Source organism: Netta rufina (genome assembly GCF_964035555.1).
Source record: "Netta rufina genome assembly, chromosome: 1".
NCBI lineage: Eukaryota > Metazoa > Chordata > Aves > Anseriformes > Anatidae > Netta > Netta rufina.
In genome coordinates, this window is record NC_140123.1 from 89,729,379 (window position 1) to 89,748,803 (window position 19,425).

Sequence of the window (19,425 nt, forward strand, 5' to 3'; positions counted from 1 at the left end):
GAGGGTTCACTCTGCAATTAGCTCAGAGTCCTGGGAATTTCCAAAAAGACTGAGCAGGTGGAACTCAATTTTCGTGCAGATGCAACCCGTATTTGTATTAGTTGCTACAGCCTCTTACAGGGGAGCCAAATGTACCTTGTGCCTAAATCTCAGGGCTTTATAAAGGGCAGAGGTTTAAACCAGCAAGGGCTGAGGTGTTAGAAGATAGACAAGATACTCTTTAAATCATTCCAGGCCAATTCCTGGTTTTCCCTCTGTATTGTGAAAAAGGAGATTGTTCTTGCTGAGAAACAAGCAGAATTCAGCTGTAGAAACAGAGTGGAGTAGAGGAGATGGAAAATGAGCATGGAAACAAAATGAGAATCCCAGGAAGCAAGAGATTTGCTACTGAAAAAGTGAGAAGACCTCACACAACATGTGCACACAGCAACACCTGAGGCTACAAGCAACAACACAAACTAAAGGAGGACTACGGAATAATCTTCCAGCAAAACTAGAACTTCCTCCATCCATTTAGAGGAGACAGCAAATACTCAAATTTGCATAGAACAGAGAGGAAGGATATTCCCTACTGTGGCAAAGCACAAAGCCAAGCAAGTATGCTCATCCAAAATACAAACACGGTGATTCATTCTGTGCAAACTAAATTAATTATACAAGTCACTTACTTGAGCTGCTGGAGCCAAGGAATGATACGTTTCATATCATCATTAACAGACTTCTCTATGTCATCCAGCGTCAGTTGATCTGTAAGAATATTAGGTGAGTAAATGATCTTAACAGCTGTTCTTAAAACAGCAAACTTTTGACCTGTTAATGAAAATGTCTCATCTAATTTAACAACCACAATTAAGACACAGAACAAATGACCCATAATGCCTGTAGAACCAAAGCAGTACATTTTTATGCAATTAAAAAAAAGTTAAAAGAATTAACTTTTCTCTCTCTTTTTTTTTTTTTTTTTTTTTTAAGGTAATCTGAAACCTCAAGTTCGACTTGAACCAATATCTCAAAACATTTAAAGTCACATAATGCAATTCTCAGTTAGGCCCATATGAAATGACTGCATCAATTACCAGTAATGCCCAGGGATCACGAGCCATAAAGAACAAGAATTGCAAATGATGCCTAACAATGCTTAAGTCTGTCCTGCTCTTAAAAGATGCTTAACTGAACCATAGATCTTGAACACAAAGATCCATTTTTCCATTCCCCATAAACTCAAAGACCTATCTGATTAGTCAACATGCAGTGTTTATTTGCTTAACTCTTATTTACTCACAGAGCTTCACAGATTTGACAGAACTGTTCACACAAAATAACCTCATAATACAGGGTTGTTGCAAGATAGCAAATACAGCCTGTTTTTTCACCTACTTACCAGCACCATAGAGCATTAGTTGAAACATTCCAGAATGAAGATCGACAAAAACATGCAGACACTCTGATCGACCACATGGTTCCAAAATTGGAATTACAAGAGTTGGAAGAGCTGTCTCAATGAATGCTAAAAAAAAAAAAAAAAAAAAAAAAAGGATGTTAATAATTTGACACAAAAATCAAGCCCATCATATTAAAACTCAGCCCATTATAACACACATACATGTTTGTTTTTAATAGGAACAATCTACTTCCAGCAGTCCTGAATTCAGTATGAGTATTTGCACATTATTACACTCAATATAAAGAGGGAATTGAATACAAGAATTTCTATGAAAACAGTGCTAATAATAAACCAGCCAGAAGAAACAGACTAAATTTGACAAAGATTATAAATCCTTGAATAACTTCTAACTCACTGCTTCAGGATTATAGGTTCAATTTGAATCCCAAATGTTTTGAAAGCAATTAAAGCAAGGTCTTCACCCAAAACCAGTTAAAGAAAGTGGAAGATTTGTTTTCGATTCCAAACAAGTTTCACAATAGACAATGTTTAATCATTCTAGCCAAAATCATAGAATATCCCAAGTTGGAAGGGAACCATAAGGATCATCAAGTCCAACTCCTGGCACTGCACAGGTCTATCCAAAAGTTTAGACCATGTAACTAAGTGCACAGTCCAATCACTCCTTAAATTCAGACAGGCTTGGTGCAGTGACTACGTCCCTGGGGAGCCTGTTCCAGCGTGCAACCACCCTCTCTGTGAAGAACCTCTTCCTGATGTCGAGCCTAAACTTCCCCTGCCTCAGCTTAACACCATTCCAGTGGGTCCTATCACTGGTGTTTACAGAGAATAGGTCACCAAATATAATACTCTATCAACTTTACCTATTATACTACATTAAAGGTAGATATTGTTGAGTATTTCAGTTATCAATGCATAATCATTTAATGCTAGGTCTCATTTTTGAACACACTGTCTTTTATTTTTGTTCATGTATTTTGTTCAAATTAATGAAAACAAGAAACAACAAAAAAAAGGGAAAACATTCCCAGGCATAAAGGGAAATAAACTTGAAATAATGTTCAGGAGAAAATACATACAGTTGTCATTAACATTGTAGCTCTTAAGAATGGCTTTCAGCTCCTGGAGTTTCTGATGAGATCTTGCATGGACACTGTCTATCAGGAGTTTTTCTATTGATAGATGGTCAATCTGTAAAAAAAAGAAAAAAAAAAACAAAAAAAACACGTGAGCAAGTTCAAGTTTGATGCATAAGCTTTATGAACTAGCACACAAGAACAATGCTTAATAAGATAATCATTCTGGAATTAATTTGCTGAGAACTGTGGTGAATCAAATAGTATTCGGGTCACTACAAAACACAACAAACATATGATGTTGCCTGTGAAGCATGCAGCGGGAGGGCTTTTGAGAGTAGAAGAAAATGTAATAGAAAAGTTTTACAAACTATGCTGTTATCACTTGCTGTGCACACCTACTTGTTCTGGATAAAGGCTGGAGTATTCTCCACCTTGGCATTTATAACTAGTCTAAGCTAAGGAAAAATAAACAAAACTCTATTAGAATGTGATTGCCTCTACAAAATCACAGAATGGTTTGGTTGAAAGGACCTTAAAGATCATCTAGTTCCAACCTCCCTCCCCCAGCCATGATCAGGAACGCCACCCACTAAACCAGGTTGCCCAAGGCCCCATCCAACCTGGCCTTGAATACCTCCAGGGCTGGGGCATTCACAGCTTCTCTGGGCAACCTCTCCCAGTGCCTCACAACCACCCTCTGAGTGAAGAATCCTTTTCACATCTAACCTAAAACTCCCCTCTTTTAGTTTAGAGCTGTTACTTACTGCTTTTCCTATCCCTACACTCCCTGACAGAGTCCCTCCCCAGCTTTCCTGTAGGCCCCCTTTAGGTACTGCAAGGCCACTATAAGGTCTCCCCGGAGCCTTCTCTTCTCCAGGCCGAACAACCTCAGCTCTCTCAGGCTCATATCATAGGAGATGTTTTCCAGCTCCAGTCCTCTGATCATTTTTATGGCCCTCCTTCATGGTCCAAATACATATGTAACTATAGCATGAAATATAACATACTAGTTCTAGTTTTGCTAATAGGGTAACAATAGAGTTTAGATGCAGTGACAGAGTGTGAAAATGAGCTACCCTACTGAATCTACAAATTCTCTACAGGCTTCTTGCACTTCCAGCGCTGAAGCTTATGTCACCAGCGTATACTCACTGTAACTGACTTGTGCAACACAAATTGAAGCATTCGCATTCATATCCATTCGCATTAGTTACATTCTTTACAAATTTTGCATAAGCAAAGCCACAGCTTACTACAGACCCTTTCTCTAGTTAACATCACACTGTTTTGAAAACTGTTCAAGGTGAATTAAACCCAAATTTTATTCTAGCACAGGAGATAAATGAAGAAGAGTTTTATACCAGCGCAGAATTACAAAGAATTTTAGTACCTGCCTTCAGGTATACCAGAACAACCTTCACCTAAAAGACAGCTTTCCAAGGCAAGGTCTTAAAATCAAATGTTTATCCATTCACAAGAATATTTCAACTCAGCAGCCAGTCAAGTCCCTGTCTTCACTAACAATTGACTACAGCTTCTACTGCTACAAGAAATTTTCAGTACACTGATGTATAATAACCCACTTAGCCATATGTTTGAGCCAGCTTTGTGTATTATCTTAAACAAACAAATGCAACATGCTATCTACATCATTAAAGCTAAGATCATTATTCAAACAGTAGAGCAGCAGCATTTTTACCATAGCCAATAAAATTTCTAAGCTCTGAGCAAGTAGTTAAAGGGAACCAGCATTAATATTGCTAAATCTCAAATTTACAGCAACTTCATTAGTGATAACTTAAAACCAAGCCTTGAATAACCCTCATAACAAGAAACCCACATTAACTCTTTTGTACATTTCCAAACCATAACGTAAGATTTTCTAAACTCAATAGCACTGCTGGGAAGCCAGCTCAAGCTACATGGGGAAGCTGAGTTTCAGCGGAAGGCTATGCAGCATCTCCAAGACAGGAAAGGGAAGAACTGGCTCCTTACGAAGTATTTCACACCAAGCACTAACCGTAACTGAAACTTTGCTGCTGTTCCCTCCCAGCCCCAGAATTTTGTCATCAAAGGTGGTATAAAAGGCACTGAAAAATAGGTGTAACTTTAAAGAAAGTGAAGACCACTAGTTTGTAACAACAATTTAGTCACAACATAACACACTGTGACCTAGAGTAACACGAGTGTAAATCTTAGTACTGCTAGGAATCAAAGCAGAACAAATGTTTTTAAGTTGCTCATTTATAAAACAGATGCCTATGGCAAAGCAAACTTTTACCTTCATGGCTCTTTCCATCAGCTTGGAATCACATGCTGGCAGTGGAGGTTCATGAGATATTTGTAAGGGTTTTGAAACATCAGTCTCATCAATCTTAATAGTGACCTTGTGAACAGAAGCAGTCCCCGTTTTCCTGCCAAGCACCTGTTGGCTTAAAATAAAAAGAAAAATTAAAACATGTAATTGGAGTAGCACGAAGTATGCTTTCCGATAGCTAACCCTTGATTCTGAGAGTTCTGCACAAAAATAGTATTACCTAAGCTGAACTGAAAAAACATTTTTGTTTAACCTTTTAATGCAGAGAGATTAGTAAACTATACCCTCGTAAGTCTTAGATGGCTGCAAACTCAACGTAGGAATCAGAAGAACCCTTGGATTATGTATTTTATTTTGTCTAGTGTAAGTCAAGCAATAGCTACAGTGAAAGACTAACAAAGAATTGTCCATTTATTTATATATTCACATAAATACAAGCTGATTTTACGACTGCATCCACTGTTCTCATGCACACCCCTCACTTCTTTGCAAGTACAGCAACATGTAGGTACTTAACACGAATCTCAGAGTCCCACATCAAGAAGAAAATACAGTTCTGAAAATTCTGACTCAAGCTTGTAAATGAAAAGGTTCCTATTGTTTCATTTATTGTTAACAGGCCTTTTTAAATCAACTTACTTCCAAACAGAGAGTGAGAGGCACTTTCCTGCATGGTATCGCTCCACTTGCACTAGGTCACCCCAGCGCTCTCGAATCAGCATTAGTGTTTGTGAATGCAAGACTTCCAGCTGAAGCGCTAAGCAGAAGGAGTCTGAGGAATGGAGTTAAGAAAACAGAACACATCCGAAGAGTCTGTAAACTACACAAATCCATTTCTGTATGTGACCTAAACCCATTCATCACAAAAGTCAGACGAGATGCTACCTGAAAACACACTAATGAACTAATCCAGAGATAAACACACACAAACAGAATCCAAGGGTTGTTTTGTTTGTTTTTTACACTACGGAACTACAGTTCTACAGGAAGAATTGTCAGCTCACATGCCTTTAATGCAGCACTGTATTCCATCTCCAGAATCAGCACATGCAAACAGCTGCTGCTTCACTGACTTACTGCACTGCTTGATGTTTCAAGCACCTAACCTTTGTTAAGTGTGTAAAATATTTTTTTTTTTTTTAATACACGGGCAAGTGAGAATAACCATCTCCAAGGCCATCACTTTTTACTCTACTTCCAGACACTTCTCCTTAGCTTAATAGGGCATCCATCTTCCTTGACTTCCAGCTACTAGAAACAGTAAGACTACATCACACAACTTATTCAGAATCAACTTTCAGAAGGATACGCAGACAGCTGTACATGTCCTGAAGTGGCTTTTCATCAGCGAACAGCCGGGACTGGACCAACTGATGGATGAAGTTGATCTGCATGCTGTGAACCAAGGCTCGACCATCTTTCAGGAATTAAAAATAATTCACGAGACATCAGGAAAGCAGGTATTTAAAATAATTAGATTATAAAAAATAAATTAATAAATCATAAAAAGAGAGACAACCGTACAAAGCAATTGCCACACTGGACTTTCTAAGAAAGTAACACAATCCTTGGTTTACTCTGTAAATTTTACTCAGTCTACTGTAATGCCACAGACTACTACTGGTAAGGTATCAAAAACATACAGAGTATGGTGAAAACCAGACATCTATATGCTGCTTCATTATCTCAAGTTGTGATATGCAAGACAGTGTATAAACAAGATCTGCTGTACCAGAGATAAACATCACGTTTAAATTGAAGCGTAAATATTATTATTATTATTATTATTATTACCGCCAGTTTCCTTGTCTTCAACCAAAATTTCCAGCTTGAGAAGGCGCCAGGGGATGTCAGGGTCATCACCCATCACAGTCAAGGTGGCCTCAAACTCCCCCTCAACTCGGAATTTCACACGGCCATTAGCTAAGGAAGAAAAAAATGTTTTATTTTCCTCAGTCTTACAAGATGCCTTATACAGTGGGCAGACAGTGATAAGACAAGGGGTAATGGTTTTAAACTAGAAGAGGGGAAATTTAGATTAGATGTTAAGGAGGGAATTCTTTACTCAGAGGCTGGTACTGGCACAGGCTGCCCAGAGAAGCTGTGGGTGCCCCATCCCTGGAGGTGCTCAAGGCCAGGCTGGATGGGGCTTTGGGCAACCTGGGCTGGTGGGAGGTGTCCCTGGCCATGGCAGGGGGGATGGAACTGGATGTTCTTTCAGATCCCTTCCAACCCAAGCTATTCTGTGATAATATCAGCGTAGTAGCTCCTGGCACTCACATGGATTACTTCCCTGTAATCTTTGCTCTGCTGCGTATGTTTCTGTTCCACTCTGAAGACGTGACAGCTGCTTATGTAACAGGACCAGCACCAATAAGCAGCGTGGACAGAAGTCCCCAACTGTCTTGCACAGCAGTACTTCAGTCAGGATAATTTAGCCTTTGTGCTACTTTAACACAGAGTAACATTGAGTTGACTACTAGTATGTCAAGTTACATAAACAAAATGTCTACCTTAATTTTCCAATTCTTTGCTATCTCAATAACTAATACTTCAAGCAATATCCAAAAGAGGTTCACGAAGAAAAAGTCCAGGCTAGCATTGAAAACACGTTATGTCACTGCAAACCATTTTAACATTAAAATATTTTAACTTCATTTTTATGTAGGGAAGATACACTTTTGCACAATTTATATATATGCACACAAGCAAAGATTAGGTACACTATTTATGCAATTGACACATATGTCCTTACACTTTTGTAAACACTGCTATCAGTTTCAAGAGCTAGGAACAAAGATGGCCAAAATTATGTAAGTAAGGTCATAAAGGGAATGAGTCGCACAGCAGACAATTTGATGCAAATCATTAATATAAACTGTGGGTCAATCTTTTCAATCACCTAGCAAAATATGTCATACATACACCTTTAAAATTATTGAAATTTAGAAAAATTCCTACTGCAATTTTAACCATTGAAACTCAAAGTTGCATATTCTGAAGCATACCAGACATGCTCTTAAAACAAAGTAAGTCCAAACCAGAAACTACTAATCATTGAAATGTTAACTAAACAATCTGAAGACTCAGATGTGTATTTACAATACATTTACACTACAGACAAAAAAAAAGGCTCTATTACTATTTTTCAGAAACAGCTTCAGTCTAGATCTGTGGGGTATGAATTATATGTGCCTAATATTGTGTTAGTGAAAAGTATGGCCTAAGTCCATCCCAGACCTATTTTCTGTCTGCGATTCTGCAATAATCTAGTTTATAGCCACCCTGCCTGTTAAAAAAAAAAAGATAAAACGTCATCGTAATGTCTACCACTACTTAGGCTAAGTGAAAACAGATCTCAAAACAGATCTGTTAATTAAGAGATCTGGAGCTGCAATGAGCCACAGAACAAAATGTGTGCAGAAATACGAACAGATTTCATGCGTGAAGATGAATATCAAAACAGACTAAAAAAAGCAACATTTGAGTAACTTGCTTAAGCTAAAATTCCAAGTTTCTACAAGAAACACCTAACAGTATAATTATATTGCATTTTTAAAGTAACTTAAGGCAAAGCAGTCACACTGTTAGGTTTAACATGGACCAGGAAATGAGCATCTCTATTTGTTACAGTATTGTCTTAGAAAAGGGGAGAACCTTTCATAATACACTTGTTGAAAGAGCAAGGCAGTGTCTACAACCTTTTGCTACCACTTGCAAAAGGTTTCTGTTTGAAAGTAAATATTTCAGCAAGATTCTGAGTGTCCTCATTTTTCAATACGGGAAAAGACATAATTTGACATGCCGAGACAGAATCCCAGTTTTATACATCAAAGATGCCTGATGATTGCCTAACAATCTCACTTCAGTTTTTAGCCTTTTTTTTTTAAACAAAAAACAAAAAAAAAAAAAACAAACAAACAAACAAACAAAAAAACTTCTCGAAGAAGTAATTCCAGTTCTTACCAACTGTAAGATTTGCCAACTGGGGAGGGAGATCTGTAGTCACTAGTCGATGTCGAAGAATCTGGTTTAGCTGATGAAGGGTGGTTTGCTTTTCACTCTTTGTAATTGGGTCAGGAGGGATAATTTTATCCTGTTAAAATAAACACAAAATAATCTACACATCTCAAATACATTTAATACGTTACCAGAAGCAATGACAGAAACTTATTAGAAGTCTGAAAATATGAATACTACAGGCTAATACAGCTGAGGAAAGATGTTTCCAACCTCCTTCCTCCCCCCCAGTTATTTACATTTTACCTGAGGCTGATATCACGGAATAAAACTGCTCAACTTGGATCAGTCAAAACAATTCTTGGCCTTACAACAGGCTAAACTCATTTTTAAATACTAACATTTGAAAGCCATTCCTTATCTGTAGCTACAGGTCTAAGTCACAGATACTGCTGTTTATATTTCTTCACAAATCTTATTTTGTATTTCATCAGTAAGAAAAGGCAGCAGCATTAAAAGAGATCAGTGAGTAGTTCAGTACATTTCCAAATACAATATGCTATAGCCAAAACAGAGAACATCAGATGCCACTAATTTTTACACCACATTTTTCTGGGATGGTGTCTTAGCGTGTACAAATAGATAAACCATGCAAAGAAGAGTTGCTATTATACTCACCCTAGAGCAGAACCAGTTTAAACTGAAAGAATGTTTTATTGGGAAAGGAAACCTTTTTCAAACAGGAAGTGTTCTGTCAGAAACTGACACTACAGAGACTTGGCGTTATGCCTGTATTAAACTAAACTTCCATTTGCACATACCAGAAAATTAGGTTCATTGGCATGCATTTGATTGGGATCCCTCTCACCCCAAAACATACTGTAGCGTTATTTACCCTAATGCAGGTAGGCAGACGTGGGTATGATCCAGTTGTCAGAACATCAATTGCATATGGGATAGCAAAACTAGGTAGCCGAGCATGAACCAACGCATCTCTAGCTAGAGATGCCAGACGATCAGCAGTGTCCACAAACAGAATGGCTTGCTGATCTAAAAAACTTGATATCATCTGTAGAAGACAAGGGGAAGGAAAAAGATTGTCAAAAAAAAAAAAAATCACAAGTCAATGGCTGTTTACATTCAGCTCATCTAGAGCACATAGGACTGAGATGATTCTATCCCTATCTGTTACTTCCTTTCCGTTCAAGTAATCGCATCTGTAAAACAAAGAATGAATGTTCTGGCCATTTCTTACATTCAGATGCTGAGGACACTTTAAATTTGCATGCCGTTTCTGATGCTGCAGAGGATCTGTGAAGCCTCACAGCTCTTTATCTGATTATTCCTACCGGAATGCTACCAAACTTGTTTGTCATCACTCCAGGCTTGGTGTTTGGTTTGCAACATTCTGGGCTGTACTCATATTTAGCCAAGAACAGGATGAAAATGATAAGAATTAACACACTGAGATCGCCATCTTCCCCAGCCTATCGCCTAACCCCCGAGCACTCCTAGAAACTCCGTGCAGACATGTCTTTTTCATTTGCTGCCACTGAGTTTTTGGGAACATGACCTGTTACGAGACAGTATTATACATTTTTTTAATAGGAGGAAACTGGTTGTCACTTAGTATACCTTTGCCTGTGAAATACAAGTTTGGGTTTGTTTTAAACTTCCATAGCAAGGAAAAGTCAGGGTGTACCAAAATCCCATAGCACTATAAATTATTCCATACCAACCTCTGTTACCAACTTACCGCACACTTTTCCACCTTTCCAGCATTATTAGCCCATTTGACTAAGGCTAACAGACGAACAAACAGTTGACGAGTGCGGCTTGCAAACTGTACTATCTCTATTTTTCTGCAAAAACAAGAAACAAACAGACATTAACCAGCATTCAGATAAATAGTAAAGCTGCAATTCAACCCTCTACCAGTTAAAAAAAAAAAAAAAAAAAAAAAAGCTGCAATGATAACTTCTATTGGTGTTAATGTAGGCGTCACCAATAGACTACATGTTTGAACAGAGTATGGGCTTAAAACAGCGAGCTAATTTTTTTTTCCATAAATGCTAACAACGTGCAGAGATTCTAACCAACCAAGACTGGCTGGGGAAACAAAAAAGCATACTCATGTGAATTAATTACTAATTTGAAGAGAAACAATTCCCTAGTGAACTCAACTACATTATCTGTTATACCTTCTATGATTAAGTTTAAAGTAACAAGAGAAAGCAGACAAGAACATTCCTCACCACAACAGGTATTAGCCTCTACCAAACAGAACTTGTATCTCTCCTTCTGATCCTAACCTGTAAAATACATACTCATAACACAGACTGCCAAGCGTTGGTGTAACGAGGTAAACCCTTTTGTGTCCTACATAAAGCACAATCTGATTGTAGCAGGTGACTGTTTAGGCCAGAAGTACCACTAATACCATCTATTAGTGGTTCAGCCTCCTGCATTACGTATTATAAGCCTCATCCAAAAACGTGGGCATCAAGTCAGTAACTTCTCTTCATTGCAGAGCATGTGTTTCAGAATGCCATCCAGCCCGATACTAAATTTTCATATGATAGACAAGCTGCTATGTAAGTATCACTCTAATACTACAGTAACTACAGGAATCAAAGCAAGACGTTAAAAATTTTAAAAGGTTAACAAAAACATAATGGTATTTGGAAGATGCCTACAGTGAAATTTGAGAATGTCAGAAATCTCCCCAAAAGATCCACCGCAGAGGATGCTAAAATCTAGAAGTAGTTACGTCAACCAAACATTTGTGCTGAAAAAGGCACGATAGCAAGAAAAATTCAAACTGATGTTCTGTGGTTGGAAATCAAAGGGTATCAAAAAAAATAAAGAACAGAAAAAAGTGCAGCAATTTAGTAACATTTTTTTTAAGTACAGTATTCCAGTAACTGTTTCATTAATACCACTGTACAAAACTATAGAAGGCTTGTTATTTCAATATGAGACAATCCTATTCCCATAATCATGGCTATCACCCCTAAATCACAACTGCACTTAGAAATCAACATCCATCTACACCTCTACCAAGAACCCAAAGAGTTTTTCCAATATTGCTGTGTTCTTTCATTCTTCATTACAGATACAGAACCTTATGTTGTGCTGCACAAAAAAGAAATTGTTCAAGGAAGATGAAACTTCAGGAAAGAATACATTTACAAGTCCTATAAATGCAAAGCAGAGCACATTAAAAAGCTTTTTAGTGACCATGTTTAAGAAACCCTTAAAAATAATTCATCTTTAATATAACCAAAAATCACAAATGCTTTGTTTCTAACAAAGCCTGTTGCAAGGAGCAGAGCCAAGCAGGTTTGGCAGAGGCCAGCTTGACTGAACAGGGAACCCCTGACCAAACTTAATGCAAATGGGAAGCACAAAGAAGGTGGGAGAGGGCAATACACAAGAACTGTTCAAGCATGCAAGTGTAGGAAAATCAGAACTCAGAAGCAAAACTAACTGCAGAAGAAAGTCAAGAAGGACTTCTAAAGGCACATCAGCAGCAAAAGACTAAGGAAACAAAAATCCAGTGCTCAGCAGAGCAAGATGCAATTGACACGGAAAAAGCCATGGTACTGAGTACATTCTTTGCCTTGGTCTTTACTGCTAAGTTCTGATCTCGGATACTTCACGTCCTTCATCCTAGTGGCATAGTATGGGGGTGTCCTGGTTTCAGTTAGGACAGAGTTAATTTCCCTCCTAGGAGCTGGTAGGGTGCTATGTCTTGGATTAGGACGAGAAGAGTGCTGGTAACACGCTGATGTTTTAATTGTTGCAGGGCAGTGCTTACACCAAGCCAAGGACTTTCCAGCTCCTCGCTCTGTCCTGCCAGCGGGCAGGCTGGGGGTGCAGCAGGAGCTGGGAGGGGACAGCATTAGCTACAGCAGGAGAATACCAAGTTAAGGACCACTTAAGAAAGCCTGAAATACTAAAGTCCATCGGAGCAGGTCTTCATGACTGGAAAAAGACAAACAACATGCCAACCTTCAAGAAGAAGGATTCAGGAACCCATGTGCCAGTCAGCCTAAGCTCAGTTAACAAGAAATATTATGTAGAAAATCTTTCCAGAAGCTACTTCCAGGTAAGCAACAATCACGAAAGTGGTTTGGGAGCTGTCAGCGCAGATCTGCCAAGGACAAGCCATCCCTGAACAACACAACTGCCTTCCACAGGACAGCCAGCTCCACGATCAGGGGGAGAACAGAAGATGTATTTACACTGACTTTTCCACAGCTTTTGACAAAACTGCCCATTAGTATCCTTACAGCCAAGTTGGTAACATACAAATATGTAAGTGCCAGACATAAAAGGCTGACTGGCTGCCAGTTGGATTTCCTCAACGGTGGTTACTACTCATGTTTCTTAAGGGTCAACACTAGGGCCAATACAATTTAACGCTGCCATCAACAACCTGTATGATGTGAAGGAATACACCCTTTGAAAACTTGTGGGTCATGTCAAACTGGACAGAGCAAACAAAGGGACATCAGTTGGACAGAGGAACTGGTTGACATGAATCTGAACTGGGTTCACTTGGCAAGGGTTTGGTAGCAAGGGGGCTGCAGGGGCAGCCTCTGTAAGCATAGCCCAGCATAGTCGCACATCAGATCATAGCCAGCTCCAGCTGGCTCCAAAAGGGACCCGCTGCTGGCCAGAGCCAAGCCAGGGAGCAACACTGGGTAGGCCTCTGGGAGAGCAGAGTTAGGGAAGGGAAAAAACACCATGCAACAGCAGCTGGGGGAGAGGGGTGAGAACTTGTGAGGGAACCAGCCCTGCAGCCCCCAGGTGAGTACAGCAGGAGGGCAGGAGGTGCTCCAGGCAGGCAGCAGCAGCTCCCCTGCGGGCTGTGCAGGGAGAGGCCCCTGGTGGAGCAGGCTGTCCCCCTGCAGCCCATGGGTCCCACATGGAGCAGATCTCCACGCTGCAGCCCCCCATGGGTGGAGGAGCCCCCGTGGAGCAGGTGGATGTGGCCTGGAGGAGGCTGCGGCCCATGGAGAGCCCCTGCAGGAGCAGGCCCCGGGCCAGACCATGGAGAGGAGCCCCCGCAGGAGCAGGGGGTCTGGGGGGAGCTGCTGCCCACCCGTGGGGGACCCGTGCTGGAGCAGTTTGCTCCTGGGGGATGGATGGACCCCGTGGGATGGAGCCGTGTGGGAGCAGTGCTTGAAAAGCTGCTGCCTGTGGGCAGCCCGTGTGGGATCAGCTGGGGAAGGACGGCATCCCGTGGGAGGGACCCCATGGGGAGCAGGGGCAGGGAGGGACCGGCAGAGACCAAGCCTCAGGGACTGACTGCAGCCCTAAGGAGGGCACAGGCGGGGTTGATGGGGGGAAGGTGTCTTTATTTTACTTTTCTTACCACTCTAGTCTGGTAGTGGTAAGCAATAAATTACATTAATCTCCCTGTGTTGAGTCTGTTTTGCCTGTGACAGTAATTGGTGAGTGATCTCCCCGTCTTTATCTCAACCCTTGAGCCCTTTCCATTGTATTTTCTCCCCTTTTTCATTTAAAGAGGGGGAGTGAGAGCACTACTGGGGAAGTCAGCTGCCCAGCAGGGTAAAACCACCACAGAACCTCATGAAGCAAAGGCATGCAAAGTCCTGAATGTGTAACCAAATAAAATCGTGTAACAGCAGAGGCTGGAGACAATGCAGCAGCTGGGCAGATATGCAGAAATGGACCTGAAGGTCCCGGTGGACAGGTGAACAGGCATCAGCAACATGCCCTTGCAACAACAGCAGGCTGTATTACCACAAACCCAGCCTAGCTCAGGGAAAGTGATTATTTGCCTTGAGTCAGCAATTGTCACACTGCACCTGAAGCATTACACCCAGTTTTAACTCCCTAGCCTAGAAGGATTATCACCATACAGAAGTTAGGGGCCAGCACACAGGAGATACAAAGAGCAGCTGAGGAAACTTTCTTTGCTTTTGCTTAAGAGGTTATGGTTAGATACTCCTGCTGTCTTCAAATACCTAAAGGGGTGTTATGGCAAAGATGGACATAGATTCTTCTCAGAAGTGCAAAAGGATAAGGAAAGGCAGCCACAAACTACAACATGGAAGCACTAGTTAGATACTACGAAAGCAAAAACAAACAAACAAAACAAAAACAACACACACACAATGAGTTAGTCAAAGACTGAAGCAGGTTGCCCAGAAAGATTGCAGGAATTCTATCCTTGAAGATACTTAGAACTCAACTGGACACGACCGTGAGCAAATTGAACCAGCTTTGAAACTGTCTTTTACTTCAGGCAGAGATTTGGGCCAGGTATCTGCGAAGCACGTTGCAAAACAAAATTACGTATGCCTATGAAATGAGTGAAAAAGCAGCTATTTTGTCATTATTAAGGAATGAAAAATGAACATTTTATAAAAGACAGGCAATTGTACTGCTGTTGAAGTTATGAATAACCCATTTTTACAACAGCTCTGAACTCTGTTCTCCTTAAAATCTTCTCATGTAGATGATAGCCTTTCCTGCAAATTTGAGAAAGTAACAGACTGGTTCACTAACTACTGCAAAAGAAGAGGGAAAATTCTTGGTTTTAGGAAGTGTTTATGTAGTTGTTGGAAGAATAACAACAGGAATTGTTTGTTGGGAAACACAGGTATAAGGTTCTACCTTCCATTTGCCAACAAAAGAAGACAGGGCCTTGCAAAGGCATTGTAATCCGGGTTCCAGTTAAAAATCTTATACAAGCATTACTGTATTTAGAAAAACATTTTCATGTACATTACACTGTTGGAGGATAAAGGAAAAGAAGATAAAGAATACTGAGCGAAACAGTTCCCATTACCAAGAAGAAAGTCCCTGGATTTTCCCTAGAATTCAACGCTATTTTACACCACATTATGGTTTTTAATCCAATTACTTTCTTGACAGAAAAAGATTTCAAGGGTGATTTATTCCTATCAGTGATAATTATGCTAATAAACGATGTTTTGCAAAGAAAAGCCAATATTATATTAAGATTTATAACTTTCTATCAGTTTTTCTCTTCACAGCTTCTCTTAGCTTGGCACCATAGTAAAGAATTTAGATTTTATGTGAACTTTATTAGAGGATAACAGCATCACATCTTCATCAAAGTATGTATGCCATGTCACTAGGCTAGCTTCAAGAAGCAGTGCTTAAAGCACAGCTACTGCTGCCATTGCAGATCTCAAAGCTCAGAGAAAATTGAATTTGGGTAGTTAAACTACTCCCCTTAAGAGACATCCTACAGAGCTGGAAAGCCATTTCATCAAGAAGAGCTATATAAGTCAAAGTTAACATGGATATGAACATTTAGTTTCAAGATGCTTTCAATGCAGGACATCCTTTGTGACCATTCAAGACAGTCCTAAGAGAACACAAGTAAAAGAAAGTCAGCCCGACATGTTACTTCAACCCTGCGTGCCCCACACAGCAGGGAAGCCCCCAGATGAGTAAGAGGGAGCTCTGGACCCAAGCTGAATGTCATAGCTTCAATAAATATAGTGAAATTTTCAAATACAAGTAGATTTTTTTTCTTTATAAAATATTATGCATAAGAAAAAGGAGGTGCAAGTAATCATCCCAGGTTATGACTTTCTGAAAAATGGATCAATTTCACCACAGGTTATGAGAGTTTTGAGGTAATTGAATTAATGCTCATCCTGTTACACAGAATTCTTTACTGGCATTCTTAGGAATATCGTCGCTGTTATGTGTCTCCGAAGAAAAATAGGTCAATAAGAGTGTTAATACAAATAATAAAGGAAATTAAGTTTATTTAAAAGAATAAATAATGAAATCTCATAAAATTTATTCAGAGAGACAAAAATCAAGCTCTTTAACCTTTGTGGAAGGGGATGGCGGACATTTAAAAAAGGAAAGCCTGTTCTGGTCTCTTACACTTGTACTCTAATAATCTTAATAATGCAAAACCACAAAGAACAGGTGAAGAACATGGCTCTCTTAAATGATATACTTATGATAAGGAAGACAGGTAACACAGAAAAAGGCAGAAAAGTTTTTACCTTGTTTCCATTGTTGAACTGCTACTTCTGATCAAAATGTTTCTTTATCACACTAACTAGAACCTATTTAAGTTCTGCAGCTCCCTTGCACATTAGATTTACTGTCACTTCACTGCCATTAAGAGAGAAATGCCCTTAACAGATTTCACCTACTAACAACAACAGTACATTACTGAACTGTGCAAAAAAAAAAAGAGCCCCAAAACCACCCTCCCCCACAGAAAAAAAGTTAGTATTGCCATTGATGCTGAGGAAAATCTTGAAGCTATGTGGTGACAGCAAGACAATGAAGGCTTATTTTCTTGTATAAAATATAAAATTAGGAGAAAAATAGTCTATTGAAACAATTCTTAACATTCTAAACAAAGCTGTGTATTTTAATAGGCATTACAGACTGTCTTATCATAACTCACCTTTCCATATCAGTCTTTCTTGGTAATCTGTATTTAAAAAAAAAAGGAAAAAAAAACATATTACATATTGTTCCATTCCATGTCATACCACTATAAGAAATCACTAGTAACCTTCAACTAAGTGCATGAAGAACTTACACATACCTACAAAGAGCATAAGAGCATTTCAAAGTTTCTACAGTTGCAAATGTTTCCTAAATACAAGGAAATTGCACGTTTGACATCTCTAGAAAATGGTCTAGTTTAGGCAGTAGGGGGGTGGGGAGCAGGGAGAATCAGGTGTGTGCTGATACCTGCTGGGACCCTGTACCGGTTAAGCTGGAACTGACCAAATGAATCTAAAAGCTTGAAGAACATTAAAATCCAAAGGCTTCTGCTAAACAGAGCCACACGTACAGTACCACTACCTGCGCTTCGCAATTTATGATTCTCAGTAAGCATCCGTGACAAGCATTAATTAATTCATAGTAGCGATCCTAAATCATGTACAGCAGGTGTTAAATTTGGCTGTTTACTGACTCGCCTGAAGTGAGTTTCTCTTTCAGCAGTCTAGACGGGAAGAAGTGCCCATACTGCGGAGCTTTCTCAGCTACCTGTATGCCAGATACTGCTGCAGAGAGAAGACTGTAGCCCTGTAAATCACAGTGTTCTAGAGGTGTTACAGGCACCTCGTTTCACGTAGTTTTCATTCCAGGACTAGGCTGATGCTGGTAAAGGAGCAAGAACTCATTTTGTTGGAAGGAAGAATACTTCCCAGACAAGCTTTTTATTAGCCAAATCCACACTTTACAGGGAAATGCAGCAGAAAACTCTAGCTCATTCCACTTTTGGAGGAGACATCACATAGCTTATAAACTACCTGGCGAATCAAAGTGCTAAAAGCAGTCTCCATGTGTTTCTCAAGCTAATTTACTTTGTACCTTAATTACACTCAAGTCAAAAGAACCAGTTCCACACCAAACAAGCATAGAAGACATCAGAGGCACACGCTCCTACAAGAACGTGCACAGAATCAATTGCTGCCTGCAGATACCATAAGCATACAGGAAAGATACTGAGTAAATTCTGGAAGCTTTCCGTAGCAAACTAAGAGTCCTTGTCCTTTCTAGAGTTTGAACAGTCTTAACCCCAAGCTTGCACGCTTGCCAGGTATTGTGTTGTATAAGGGCTATATGCGTTTGTCCCTATTTTGCTGTGTGTGTCGCATCTTAAAACACACACAAAACCTCACAGGAATCTCTAAAATTAAGCAGGCTAAAAGAGAAAGAGGCTCGCTCGCTGTCTGAACGCTTTCAGGAAAGTTTCCCTTGGCCCAAAAACATTCCTTTGTTTTGCCACTTCAAACACAACAATATTAGCACAACAGACTGCGAAGCAAACGTAAATATTTTCTTTTCCTCCCAAACACCCAAGCAGTGTTTTAAAGAGTGCCTGAGCAACTCCCAGAGCTGCAGCACCTGAAAATGGATTAATTAACGCCTTAGCTGCGTGCATTTCGCGCAGTTTGACATCAGCAGCAACACCACAGCTGTGCTTTTTGGCTGTCCCGGCGCCGTCCCGGTGCAAGGCAGCGCTCCGCGAACCGGGCACCGCCGGGGGTGGCCGAGGAGCCCCGGAGCCCCCCGGAGCCCCCCGGGGCCGGGCCACAACGCGTCGGGGAGGGAGGGGGGGATCACTCACAGGTCTGCCAGCACGGTGAGCTCGGCGTAGGTGCGGTGCAGCAGGAAGTCGATGAGGGTGCTGAGCCGGTAGCCGGGGCTGGCGGCGGCTGTCACGGCGCCGGGGGCCGGCGGGGCCGGTGCTGAGGCGGGGCCCCCGCCGGCCGGCACCAGCTGGTTGCTCTCCAGCTGCACCGGCGCCATGGCGGCGGCGGCAGCAGCAGCGCCTCAAGGCCGGGCAGGAGCGATCTCGGCAGCCCGGGGAGCGAGGAACCGGGAGGAACCGGGGGGCGGCGGAGCCGGGATGGGGGGAGCGGAGCGGGGCGGGCGGCGCTCAGGGCCCGCCGGGCGCAGGGGCCGCCGCCATCTTGGCGGCACGGAACCGGAAGCGAGGGGCCGGGGCGGACCGGAAGGAGAACCGCGGCGGCACGGCCAGCGGCGGCGACGGCGCTCCGGGGGCGACTCCGCAAGGGGGCGTGGCTTTAATTGAAGGGGCGTGGCCTCGTGGAAGGGGGCGTGGCCTCGCGGAGGGGTGTTGATCTCGCAGAAGGGGCGGGGCCTCA

General features: G+C 41.2%; 1 protein-coding gene across 2 annotated transcripts in view; it reads right to left on the reverse strand.

Annotated features, from left to right (window-relative positions):
* Positions 1–19,216, reverse strand: part of MED14 (mediator complex subunit 14) — a 37,406-nt gene extending 18,190 nt beyond the window's left edge. For both annotated transcript variants that reach the window (XM_084303105.1, XM_084303104.1), the window contains exons 1-12: positions 18,885–19,216; positions 17,205–17,231; positions 10,518–10,623; positions 9,657–9,830; positions 8,768–8,897; positions 6,596–6,724; positions 6,111–6,218; positions 5,441–5,573; positions 4,766–4,916; positions 2,485–2,596; positions 1,382–1,507; positions 669–747 (exon numbers count right to left, since the gene is read on the reverse strand). In XM_084303105.1, the coding sequence (XP_084159231.1) occupies positions 669–747; positions 1,382–1,507; positions 2,485–2,596; positions 4,766–4,916; positions 5,441–5,573; positions 6,111–6,218; positions 6,596–6,724; positions 8,768–8,897; positions 9,657–9,830; positions 10,518–10,623; positions 17,205–17,231; positions 18,885–19,066 (1,457 nt within the window). In that variant the 5' untranslated portion in view covers positions 19,067–19,216. The remainder of the gene's footprint in view (positions 1–668; positions 748–1,381; positions 1,508–2,484; positions 2,597–4,765; positions 4,917–5,440; positions 5,574–6,110; positions 6,219–6,595; positions 6,725–8,767; positions 8,898–9,656; positions 9,831–10,517; positions 10,624–17,204; positions 17,232–18,884) is intronic.
* Between the last annotated feature and the right edge of the window lie 209 nt (positions 19,217–19,425).